Genomic DNA, 13,086 nt, shown 5'->3' with positions numbered 1-13,086 from the left:
GCCTGGAGCCTGCTTCATTCAGATTCTGTGTCTCCCTCTCTCTCTCTGTGACCCTCTCTTGCTCACACTCTGTCTGTTTCTCTCTCTCTCTCTCTCAATAAATAAATTAATTAATTAATTAATTAATTAAAAAATGAAAATAAAAAAAAGAAAATCAGAATCTTTGAAAAAGCCAAAGGGAAAAAAATGCTCAAAATCAATGACCCAAAGAGAAACAAAAAACTTAATGCCCCAGGGGCATGTGCCTGGGTGATTAAGTTGGTTAAGCATCTGACTCTTGATTTTGGCTCAGATCATGATCTCTGCACTGACAGTGTGGAGCCTGCTTGGGATTCTCTCTCTTTTTCTCTCTCTCTCAAAATAAATAAATAAACTTTTAAAAATCTTAACAAAAAAACAAAAAGTAACTTACTGCCCTATAGTATCACAATTAAAAAAAAAATGATTGCTCCTGTTGCTAACTCCATGGAGTCATTGGTCACATTCCCAGGTCTTGCTTTCATCCATTAACTTGCACTTTTAGAGTTGGATTTGATCCAGTTTTACTACTTTCTGGAAGATTTCATATGGAAATTTAGAAATTTAGAAATCTGGAGGTGCCTGGGTAGGCCAGTCAATTAGGCTTCCACCTTTGGCTCAGGTCATGATCTCATGGTTCCTGAGTTTGAGATCTCATGGTTCCTGAGGTTGAGCCCCAGGTTGGGCTCTCTGTTGTCAGCACAGAACCCACTTTGGATCCTCTGTCCTCCCTCTGCATCCCCCTCCCCATCCCTCCCTGGCTCACACATGCACACTCTCCCTCTCTCCCTTTCTCTCTCAAAAATAAATAAACATTAAGAAATTTTTTAGAAATCTGGGGCATTGTTCCTCCTCAATGTGATGGGAAGGAAAGGTGTAACTGGTTGTTGTTTGCTAATTATCCATAGCTACCTCAGCAGAAGACACAAAGCAAAGGGATTTAGCAAGTGTTGTTCCCCAGTCTATTGGCATTTATTCATGTTGTCCTTCCTAAGCAAGGTTACTATAAACTGAGTTTTATCATAAGGTTACTAAAAACTTTCAGTTTTTGCTCTATTAATCTTCAATATGAAAATATTATTTAGTTTTCAACTCAGGAGGCATTCCCAGAAGCTGTTATAGCAAGAGGGATGCTTTCACATAATAGCATGCAGCTCAGGGAATTATTTGAGCAAAGAAAAATGTTTCTGGTTGGTGTTGCAGCACAGAGAATACCTAGATTCACTCTCGAACTTCTTCAGGCCTTGTCATGACTGTTTTCCTATAACTGGTTCTCCAGTGAGACCATACTTCATAATGGTGAGGAACAGACTAAACTCACTTCTGTCATTGCCTGGCTCTCCAAACCAATCTTTGTGAGCCCTGCAGCTCAAGGTCTGGGTTTTCCTTGCAAGAGTTAATAAAGTGGAGGCACACCAAAAAAAATTTGTTTTTCATTTGGTTTCAGTTCTTCCTTCAAAGCTCTGTCCTGTCACCAACTAAACACCGGACAGTTCTTCCCAGAGCACCTCATTCTTGAAGAGAGTGGGTTTTCCTGAAACTGGATTTGGAGAATGAAGACCCACTCCCTGGCACTGAAAAGTAAAAGAGCTGAAATATCTTGGTAGTGCTTTTGACTGTGCAATGATTTTTTCTCTTGTGTTCTTCCAGCGGTTGAGGAGTCCTGCAATAGTTCAGGATAGGCCTTGTGAAGAAGAACCCCGGTGTTGATAGAGAATGGTCTCCCTGACCTGTGGTGTATTGACAAATTTCTGGGAGTGATGGGGGGATCTTTCCAAAGGTAGGAGGCATTCCTGTAGAAGTCCCTTGTTCAAGTCTTGCAGTTGCAGTTGCGCCAGTAGATGGCGCCTCTAACTTTTTTACTGATGTACTACAAATTTATTTTTCCGTTGCTAACCCAAGATCCACCCGCCCCCCTCCCCGCCCTTCTCAGCGCCCATCGTGGCCCTTTAAATAATCTGGGACGTTTTTGATTCTTTTGATTCTCTTAGAAAAAGTTAAAATAGGCACAGTTCTTACAGGTCAAGAGATTATAGAAAATGCAAAAACTGGGATTGTCATGGCGAGTATCACTGCAATTTCATATGAAAGAAACCACAATGAACTAAGCATGAAAACAGGTAAAGAACTGAAGACTGGAAAAGTGAGCCTCCACTCACATTTTTTTTTTTTTTTCTCCAGACACTTTCAGTGCCTTGTATTATCAGGATTTCTACAGCTGAAGATTTTCCTTTGGGAAAGCAATCCACTTGCTTTTTATTTGTACAGACTGGACTCATGAATAGACTATAAGTTTTCCATAGGCACTGGTCACTGCCAGAAGCAGGCAAAACTCAGAGAAATGATGCAGGCTTGCCAATCTTTAGAGAGGTTGCAGTCCTAATGGGCAATTGAAAAACTGTCTGGCAAGTCCTGGGGGAAACCCAGGGAGTTACAGTAGCAACTAGAAGGAGTGTAAAGGCCGGACAGCAACAGAGAGAGCACAGGGTCCAGTTGCAGGGAATCCAAGAAGGAGCTGCAGGTTGCAGGGCAAGGGGGAGGCTGGTTGATGTGGATGATGTCTAAGCTGAGATCTGAAGGAGGAGCAGGAGCCAGCCAGGCAGGGGTGAATTGGAAGGAGGTACAGGGGAGTAGGAACATGTTCCAGGGAGAGGAGTGGGAACAGCATCTGTGTAGAGAGAGAAAGGCCTAGTTCAGGTTAAGGTCAGTATCTTCACGGTGCTTTAGAAAAGTCTCCTCAGAGATTCTTACCCGTTTTTGTGACATAAACCCCTTTGGCAGTCTGCTGAAGTCGTTGGGTCCCTTCTCAGAATATTGTTTTTAAATGCATAAAATTAAGTTTGTTGGAATTCAAAGGCAACACTTCTGTTGGAATACAATTATCAAAATATTTTTAAAATCTGTGTTACAATAATATAATAATGTATGTACCTTCAGGAATGTGTAACATTACAAGATGTATTGGCAAGTGTAATAACTATTATTTTGAAATAGTTATGAGCATGTAAGGGGATATAAAAATTTATTAAAATATCTGTGATTTCTCTCGGTAACAAAATCACAGGCAACGTTAATATTACCGTAGTTTGTTGCTTACCTTTACTGAAGGCAGTGCTTTCAATGATAGATTAGTGAAAATAAAGATGCATTTTTTCCTCCAACCAAATAACCAATTGAATTCTATCCATAGACACTTTATGAGTGTGTGGAAATCAGACCGAAAACCTTTCTTAACAGCAGGGTGGTGAATGGATTGAAAGAGCAAGACTGAAGACAGTTGCTGGGGTGAGCCAAAGCCCTCAACTCAGGGAGGCATCAATATTCCCAAGGGATTTGGATTTAAGGAGGGCGGAACCAGTGGTGCCAGCAGAGCAGGGGCTTCTGCCTTCCACTCTCAGTGCTGCAAACCTTGCGGAAGCACCAGCCAGGTGCCAGGTTCTGTGGCACTATGCAGCGTGCTCAGCCTTGTGAGAGAGAGAACATGTAAATCATTTCTGCAAGGGATTAATGAGCACTAAATACTAATCTCTGTCATGGTATTGGATGCTGATTAAGACCCACCGGAGTTGGACAGACTTGAGTTACACTGCCCTTTCTTACACAGTTTACAGAAGCTGTATAGCCTCCGACAAACTTATCTTTCAGTGTACTCATCTGTAAAAAGGAGTAATAAAAATGTCTATCATGATCATAGGGTTATGATGAGTTAAAGTGATGTAATTCATTGTGGCGCCTGTAGATAATAAATAGAGGATAAACAAAGGCTAAATATGAGTTGAATAAATCTGCCTGATGACCTTTGAAGAGGAGAACCCCTCTCTATTCTTTTTCTCTCCCCTGTGCCTCCCTCTCAGCTTAAATCTGAGAGAGAGTTTAACACTTTCTTCTCTGGGAAGGTAGCCATGTTTCAGGTCTTCGCTCTCTGGCTTCTAGATACTGCCAAGGTTCCATATGTTGTCAACATCTTTTTAATGTTTCCCAGTGTATACTTTTCTTGAGCACATGCAGCCTGCTGGGAGCTGGAAGAGAATCTTCAACACTGTGCCTCCAAGTGGCTTTTGCAGTGAAACCTGGTATTTCATAGCAAGGACAGGTATTAAAAACCTTGGGGTAAGAGTTTATAGCAATTAAACTCCCTCACTCAGAAGCTAGGTTAATTAAGACGGAGCAGACCAGCATTGGAATATGTAGGGATGGCAATAACGGTAGAATTCTATGCACTGTTGCTTGTTTCATACAAAAAGAAACTAAATCAAGCACACATGTGTTCTGGAATGTTTCTTTCCCTGTCTTCTTTATCTGTGAGGTGAGAGTGCTCCAAAAGACAGCTTTTGGCCAAACCTGACATTGGTGACGCCAGAATAAATTGACTAGTAAATCCGTAACTGGAATTGCCAACTATTTTCACTCGCATAATTTACGTCAGTCCGAGGCAAAAAGCTGCGTTCGACGAGGATGGGATTCGAACCCACGCGTGCAGAGCACAATGGATTAGCAGTCCATCGCCTTAACCACTCGGCCACCTCGTCCCAGAAGTCTAGTGCTTCCTGGTAGCTATAGGGAGTAATACTAGGGGGATATGACGCAATGTTATGGAAGTCGCCATTTTGTACGGAAACAAAGATCCGATATTGTTATAGCAAGTAATCAAAAGAAGATGGCTGCTCCCGCAATGTGAGGGATCTATAATGGGGAGGGACCAAGGAAAATTCGGTTGAAAACGAGATAACCTTGAAAGAAGTAAAACTGATACACAGACTGGGAAAGAAGTTTGCTTAAAGGAGTCGGGTACTGGGTTGTTCCGGAGCCTAAGGGGCGGAGCCGACGCGTAGAGCAGCTTTGCGCATGTGCAATAGCTAGGCGGTTAGATTTGAATACCTCACTGAGGCAGTCTGGGCGTTGTGAGGTGAAGTTGGTGGGTGGCTGCGGGCTCTTTCTGAGGAGCGCGCGGACCCCAAAAAAGTCTGAGGAGCATTTGTCAAGCATTTGGACTGCGGTGGGTAAAGAGAATGATTCTTTCGTTCCAGGGTTCCGTGGCGGAGGCTTTAGGTTTTTTCTGGGCGCTCTGAAGGCCCGGCGGAGGTGGGGACGCTCCCTCCCTCTTCCTTGGCGGCCTCCGAAAGCGCTGGGCCGGGAGTAGAAGTTTCTGCCTGCTTGGGGGACCTTTGCTCACCCGGGCTTGCACTTTGTGCGCCTTTCTCCTCCCTAGCACTTCTCCCTCCACACCTGGGCCCGTCGGGCCTGCTTGGATTGCGGGTCCGCGGCGCCCCGCCTTGCCATCTCTTCTGTCAGCGCTCCCGGACTCTTCCTCGCTCCCTGCGACTCCCGGCGGTTTGTATTTCCCACTCTGTCTTTTCGTAGCTATAAATGAAGTGACAGCGATGAGCGGTTTTAAGTGCTCTACTGGTCGTAGTTTATTTGCAGTGTCTGATCCGTGTGCTTAGCAGCACTGAGCAGACATTCGGTTTCATGCAGTAACAAGAACATTAACAAATAAAGCCAGTATCAGTACGCCGCAGGCGAGTTTTGGCAAATCTCCCTGTGTCATTTGTAGCTCGGAGTTAAACCCCCTTTTTCTTGCTGCTTATCTCAGTAATAGAGTTTAAGAAAAAATTTTCTCAAAACAGTATTGCCAATTGGATTTTTAGAGATAAAGTTGTAGAGATACGACAGAGAAAACCAGAGCAGAGCTTTTCACTTCAGTTGAATTGGATCACTCGAATTCCTCAGATATTTATTGGGTTCCTTGTCTTGTGCTAGGGCCGGGAGCAATGATGCAGAGTCCCTAATCTGGAGGAGTTTACACACAGTCCAGAAAGGGAAATGATTAATATACACAAATATTTAGAATACAAGATAATGTAAAGGATGATAGGAAATTGTAAGGTGGTAAGGGAGCACGGGAAGGGGAAAGCTTATTGGATGCTTTAGGCACTGGAGACTAAAAGAGGCTTTGTGGAGAAAAGGGCATATGAGGTGGCACTTGTAGAGAAGGATGCTTTGCAGAGTCGAGTCAGCCTAAAATTTTGCTAATTAAAGGGTGGGTTCAAAGCAGTATAATTCTTTTTAACTGCGTGAATGAATGGCTGGAAATGTATAGAAGATGACAGATACAATGTTTGGAATGGTAGTATCAATGACGTGTTTGATGCTAAATAAGAGCATAGAAGATGCTCTAGATATTGATAATGCTGTCCAATAAAGATTTCAGTGATAATGGTAAGGTTTTAGATTTGTGCTGCCCAATATGGTTACCATTAGTCACAAATGACAACTGAATGCCTGAAATGTGGCCATTGTGAGTGAAGAACCGAATTTTCAATTTTATTTCTTTTAAATTAAATTTAAATAGCTATTGTATTGGACAGCACAAGTCTAGAGCCTATATTAGTGGACACCATGGAATACCTTAACTCTAGGTATTGGTAGTGTAAATGTAGGAGTAGGCAAAGAGCCAGGTAGAAAATATTTCACGTTTTGCAGTCTACGTGGTCACCTGGTCACCAGCATGGTCTCTGTTGCATGTTCTTTGTTTTTTGTTTTGTGTTCTTTTTCTTTTGTCTTCTACAACCCATTGAAAATGTAAGAAAAAACACTCACATAAGGGCTCCTTTGGCCCAGTAGCTGTAGTTTGCACACCTCTGGATTATTTAGACTAGTAATTACCAAACTTTTTTGGCTCAAGGTGCCCGAAGGTCAAAAAACAACAACAACAACAACAAACACACACAAAAAACAAAAAACACATAATAGTTCCATTTATTAAGTCATTAGGTCCGAACAACTTAAAAAATTAAGTTGTAATAAATTTGTGTCCTAACTGCTTAGTAGCCATTTGAAAAAAAAATAATATGCATAAATTGAAGGAAAAGATAATATATTTTCTTCTTAAGTAATCTCAATTATTTACTAATTGGATATGTTTGCCTGTTGAACACTACACAACTTCTCAAATCTTGGAATCATACTGGACACTGCCACCCTCGTCTCCTGTACCATGTTGATAAAAAATATGTGCTTCATATCATAGTGACTGCCAAAAATCCAACTTGGCAATAATATGTTATCAAAACTAATGTAATACAAATGGGTACTGTTTTGAACAAATAGTATTCATGGTGCCTGACAGATGTCAAGAATTGCTGTTTCTCTCAAAAATTTAAAATCCTAGGACGCTTCTGTGAGTATGCTGTAGCACCCTTGGGTGCCAGGTGCACACTTTTACAACCAATCAATAATTAGTTAATGTGAGAGCAATAAAGAGTTCAACCATAACAGCATTTTATAAATGAAGCTTAACATGATCTGGGGTACCTATTTCTGTTGAAAGTGGAACTTACAGTTATATAACAATTTTTTTTTAAAGGAGGACCTAAATAAGCTTTGAATCTCATTTAATTAAGTGCTGCAGACCAGTAGGTCTGCAGGTTAGATAGGACTATTTCAAACAGTGAAGATGTTTAGGTGATCTTGATTTTATAGTATTTAATATTTTTATCTGTGAATTTTGTTTTTTTTATTTAAACATTTTAAAAAATGTTTATATTTATTCTTGATAGAGTGTGAGTTGGGGAGGGGTAGAGAGAGAGGGAGACACAGAATCTGAAGCAGGCTCCAGGCTCTGAGCTGTCAGCACAGAGCCCCATGTGGGACTTGAATTCATGAACCCATAAGATGATGACCAGAGCCAAAGGCCAACACTTAACAGACTGAGTCACCCAGGCGCCCCTCTGTGAATTTTGAATGTGTCACTGAATTTAAAAATATTCTCGAAAGGAGAAAAACTATGGAAGTCAGTGATGGTAGAGGTAACTTAAAAGAATTGTTTCTTAATTACTCATTCAAATATTTATTGAGCTCCTATTATGTACAAAGCATGTGCTAGTTTCTCAGAATATAATAGTGAGGGTAAGAGACACCAGCCTTATTCTCATAGGGTTTATTAATGGGTCATAGGTAGTTTGGGGAAGTAACAGGAATAATTACTTTACGTAACAGACTTTTAAATTGTAGTTGTGGTAATGCTACAAAAGAGACATACACAATGCTACAAAGGGTGCTTTTCGTGGCTTTTTTTTGCCAAAAGAGAATAACAAATATAAATTCAGTGGCTCGGGAAAGAGCTTTGTGTGTGCAGGAATGGAAATGCCAATGTGGCTAGCATAGTGAGGAAGACAGTAGCATCAGGTGAAGTGTGAAGTCTGAGAGGCAGGTGGAGACCAGATCTTGTAGAGCTTTGTAAATCCTGGTGAAGAGTTTATTCTCAGTACTATGGGAAACCATTGAAGGGTTTTAAGTAGGTGAGTCTCTTAGATGTAACTTATGTTTAAGAAGATAACTGTCAGGGTACTTGGGTGGCTCAGTTGGTTAAGCCACTATCTCTTGGTTTCGGCTCAGGTCATGATCTCACGGTTCATGGGAACAAGCCCTGGGTTGGGCTGCGCACTGCTGCACTGACAGCATGGAGCCTGCTTGGGATATTCTCTCTCTCTCTCTCTCTCTCTCTCTCTCTCTCTCTCTCCCTCCACCCCCCCCCCTCACCTCCTCTCCCCTCCCCCCTTCACACAGTCTCTATCTCTCTCAAGATAAATAAAGCTTAAAAAAAAAAGATAACTGTCTATGTAAATAAGGGACTATGGGGGATTGGAATGAAAGTAGGGAGACCATTAGGTGCATTTTGCAATAGTTTACATGAGAGGTAATTGTAGCTTGAACTATGTTGGGGGCACCGAAGATAGAAGTGAATGCATTTGGATATATATAATGCATGTGGGATATATATTGGAAAAAGAACTACTAAGATTTTGTGAATAACAGAATTGGAAATAGGTGTGCTACTTGTTTAATCCCAGAGGGAGATGTTCAGTTTCACCATTAAGTTGATGTATGCTGTTGGTTTTTTAAATAGATATGGCTTGTTAGATTAAGGAATTTATCCTCTCTTCCTAGTTTGTTAGGCTCTTCTTTTTTTAAACATGAAAGGATGTTAAAGTCAAACTTTTTTCATCTGAGATGATCTTATGATTTTTCCATTTGATCTGTTGGTATGGCAAATTGTAAAGTTGATTTTCTAATGTTGAGCAAGTTTTGCATTACTGTAATAAAACCAATATGACTAAGATGTATTATTCTCTTTACAAATTGTTGGCTTCTTTGTGCTATCTATTTAGGATTTTTATATTTATGGTGCTGAAATTGGCATGTGATATTTCCTTTCTGGTACTGTACTTATTTGGTGTGGGGGTGGGTGTGTATGTGAGGTGGAGATGGTTGCAAGTAAGAGCTTTCATTAAATACAAAATAATTACCCTAAAATGGTAAAAGTGGTTGCTTTTAAGGAGAATAGTGAAGTGCAGGGGGCTGCTATTTTTAAAAAATTATCTTGAAAAATCAACTTCTAGAAATATTGTAAGTAGGTATGGGTATTATATGTGAGCAGGGGTAAGTGAAACCAGAAGAATGGATAAACAAATTGAGAAAGTTATGGAGGATGAAAGGAGAGGGTCTGAAATCAAATTCTAATAGATGCCCATCATCTTGCTATATTGACAGCTAATTGAATAAATTGATATTAAAAAAGCAGATTTTTGTTTCAGTTTGAAGTTCAGATTCATTATGAACTATTGTCCCTTAACTTGGCTTTTGTTATATATGATGAAAGCATGTAAAATATCTTTTAAGTATCTGGGTTTTTTTGGCATTTTCTTTTGTTTTACTTCTAAAATAAGAACTTTGATGGAATAGTTTATGTATATGGAATTAATGATGTGGTAGAAATGCTAATACTGTTGGATAAAATATGTAGCTATTCTGTTCTCTGAAGTCTGCAGTAGAATTTTTTCTTAACACAGAGGTGAGGTTCTAAAGTTAATGCATAGGGTGCCTGACTGGCTCTGTTGGTTGAGCGTCCTACTCATTATTTCGGCTCAGGTCATGATGCTGGCTCAGGTCATGATCCTGGGGTCATGGGATACAGCCCCTTGTTGGTCTCCGTGCTGGGTGTGGAGCGTGGTTAGGATTCTCTCTCTCTCTCTCTCTCTCTCTCTCTCTCTCTCTCTCTCCCCCTCTCTCCCTCTCTCCCCCTCTCTCCCCCTCTCTCCCCCTCTCTCCCTCTCTCCCTCTCTCCCTCTCTCCCTCTCTCCCTCTCTCCCTCTCTCCCTCTCTCCCTCTCTCTCTCTCCCTCTCTCCCTCTCTCCCTCTCTCCCTCTCCCTCTCTCCCTCTCTCCTTCTCTCCCTCTCCCTCTCCCTCTCCCTCCCTCCCTCTGCCCCTCTCCTGTGCATGCACACACACTCTCTCTAAATAATAATAATAATAATAATAATAATAATAATAAAATAAAGTTAATGCATTTAGTATAGTTATGTGTAGATAGGAACTAAGACCAGTTGAGGAAACTTCAGCTTATGTCTCTTATTTCACATTTGGAAAGAGAAATATTCATTGAGTGGAATTATAAGCATAATCAGCTATACTTTTTATTTTATTTTATTTTTTGCTATTTATATTTTAGAGAGAGAATGTGCAAATGGGGGAGGGGCAGAGAGAGAAGGGGACAGAGGATCTGAAGCGAGCTCTGCACTGACAGCAGTGGCCCCCGTGCAGGGCTCAAACTCATGAACCATTAGATCATGGCCTTAGCCGAAGTCAGTGCACAACCGACTGAGCCACCCAGGCTCCCCTCAGCTACACTTTTTAAATGTTATTTTCATGTCTTAAAGATTTTTTGCTAAGTACTCACAGGTTGAATTTTCATAACATAAATACGTATATTATGTATTTTGATACCTAATTGATTTCATTTGGGGATTGAATTATTATATAATCCACAAATTCTTATAACTAAGGTGAATTTTTATTTGAAATATTAATACCCATCTCATCCCAATCAAAGTTAGTCACTGATTTTATCTTGAATATGAGAATTATCCAGGAGTATTAATTATAAAGGGGTAGTTTAAACTCAAAATTTCTCTTGTTTTATAGCCTCATTGTATAGCTTTTGCTTCCCTTTTTTTTGGTCTTCCCCCAGAAAGTAATTCTGAAGTCACAACTTTGCTATTAATCTCTTCATAGTTTTTAATTTCTTTTCTTTCTTTCTCACCTTTTCTAATGTTGTATATTTGTTTCAGAAAAAGATTTTCTTCAAAAAATGGATGGGATGTCTTCAGAAGCTAATGAAGAAAAGTAAGTTCATGCAGTGTAACTAAAAATGTTAAATTCTGTCAGAGAAAGATACTTTTCCTATTAGTAAGAACAACTGATAACTTCTGAAATCTTTTTCCATTTTGCTCCAAGGAAAAGAAGTAAATGTTACAAAGTCATAGCTCTCTTTGCCTTATCTTTGTGTTTATATATCTAGCGTCAAAATTAAGAGGGACTTTAGAGACCACCTCCCATCCCTTCAATTTAAGGATGGGAAAATTAAGGCCCAAGGAAATGAAGTGATTGGTCTAAAATTGGCATCACAAATTGGTGGCGTGTTTATAGCCTACACACTTCTTTTTTTTTTTTCCCTTAAACAATGTTTTTACATTTTTGGATTAGTTGCTAAAATTTTCTCTTGAAAAATTGAGTGTAGCAACACTGGGCTTATATTCTTGTGGCAACCACTAACCTGATCAGAGTCATGACTGTGACCATTAGACTAAGCAGGAGCTCTCCTTTATCATCTCAACACTGCCTGTTTTTCTTGCATTTACTAAATTATCTGTTTGACCTCCATAGGCATTTTAATTTTCAAAACCGCTCTAAAAATCACACAGTAGTAAAACCAGAGCTAGAGTCTCTTGGTTTATGACCCATTTATCTTATAATTGTACCTCTGGGGGGCACCTGGGTGGCTCAGTCGGTTAAGCGTCTGAATTCAGCTCAGGTCATGATCTCACGGTTCGTGGGTTTGAGCCCCACATTGGGCTCTATGCTAACAACTCAGAGCTTCGAGCCTGCTTCGGATTGTGTCTTCCCTCACTGCCTCTCCCCTGTCCGTGCTCTCTCTGTCTCTCAAAAATAAACATTAAAAAAATTTTTAATTGTACCTCTGTACATATGGTACATTATGTTGTACTCATGGTTATTTCAAAAGATATTCTTGTAGTACACGTAAGTATTTTAAAACACTGACTTTCTAAATACTGAATTTAACGTCATATAAATTTTGCTAAGTGAAAGTGATGCCATGTGTTAATTGAAAGTGATGGCCGATTTAAGGATGCTGTGATGATGGCTTTTGAAAATTCAGTCTTTCATCAACATGTCTGTAAATTTTTTTTTCCTTTTTCAGTGACAATATGGAGAGACCTCTTAGAAGAAGACATTCCTCAGTAAGAAACATTTAATAATTGTTACCTTTTTTTTGAATGATGACTATATGCCACAGTAATTTTGACTATAGCATCACCATCTGGCTCCACTTTGCTCTCTGGATAAAAGACTGAAATATTTAATTGGTTACACAATTCTGTAAATATACTAAAGTTTGTATTTTATTAATTTCTTAGTAATTTTATCAATTGTATGCTATGTAAATTATACTGCACTAAAGTTAAAAAATGTATTTAAACAGTGTAGTAAGACACAAAAAATCCAACTCAAACTGATTTTAGCACAAAATTTATCCAAACAGAACGATGACTTTTAGCACAACTTAACAGGGGTTCCAATAATATCACCAATACTAGGATTTTTTTCTCACTTTTCTACTGATTGCTTCCTCTGTATAATCTCCAATGTCAGACAGGCTCTCTCCCAATGATTACTACATATAGCTCTCCCAACTTCCAGTTTCAGGTCCTAAATGAAAAAGTGTCTGTTTCCTCAAGATAAAACAAAAACAAGACTCAGGATCGAATCATATTGGCTCAATTATCTTGTTATAGGTCAAGTCCTCATTCCTGAACCGCTCACTAATGATGAGAGAATATCATGTGCACATTGTTATAGACCAGGGCTACATGTTGTACCCTAGGGTTGGGGTGGGGCTTACCCAGAGCACATGAGATGAAGGTAGGCAAAATAATTGAGGTGGGTGGGCAGGGAGAAGGGAGTAGATACCGAGTATTTAAACCAGC

General features: G+C 39.9%; 1 protein-coding gene and 1 non-coding gene across 4 annotated transcripts in view; one reads left to right on the top strand and one right to left on the bottom strand.

Annotated features, from left to right (window-relative positions):
• Positions 1–4,465: 4,465 nt before the first annotated feature.
• On the bottom strand, positions 4,466–4,547 carry TRNAS-GCU (transfer RNA serine (anticodon GCU)). The gene has a single exon. It is a non-coding gene; the product is annotated as a tRNA-Ser (tRNA).
• A 162-nt stretch (positions 4,548–4,709) lies between these two features.
• KNL1 (kinetochore scaffold 1) overlaps positions 4,710–13,086 on the top strand; it is a 65,604-nt gene continuing 57,227 nt past the window's right edge. The window contains exons 1-3 of one of the 3 annotated variants that reach the window (XM_060618924.3): positions 4,710–5,018; positions 11,149–11,203; positions 12,300–12,339. In XM_060618924.3, the coding sequence (XP_060474907.3) occupies positions 11,169–11,203; positions 12,300–12,339 (75 nt within the window). In that variant the 5' untranslated portion in view covers positions 4,710–5,018; positions 11,149–11,168. The other 2 variants (XM_060618922.3, XM_060618923.3) reach the window with 2 other exon arrangements.

Source organism: Panthera onca, chromosome B3 (assembly GCF_046562875.1).
Source record: "Panthera onca isolate mPanOnc1 chromosome B3, mPanOnc1 haplotype 2, whole genome shotgun sequence".
NCBI lineage: Eukaryota > Metazoa > Chordata > Mammalia > Carnivora > Felidae > Panthera > Panthera onca.
The sequence above is the reverse complement of the archived record's forward strand: the minus strand, read 5'-3'. Positions and strand labels throughout refer to the sequence as shown.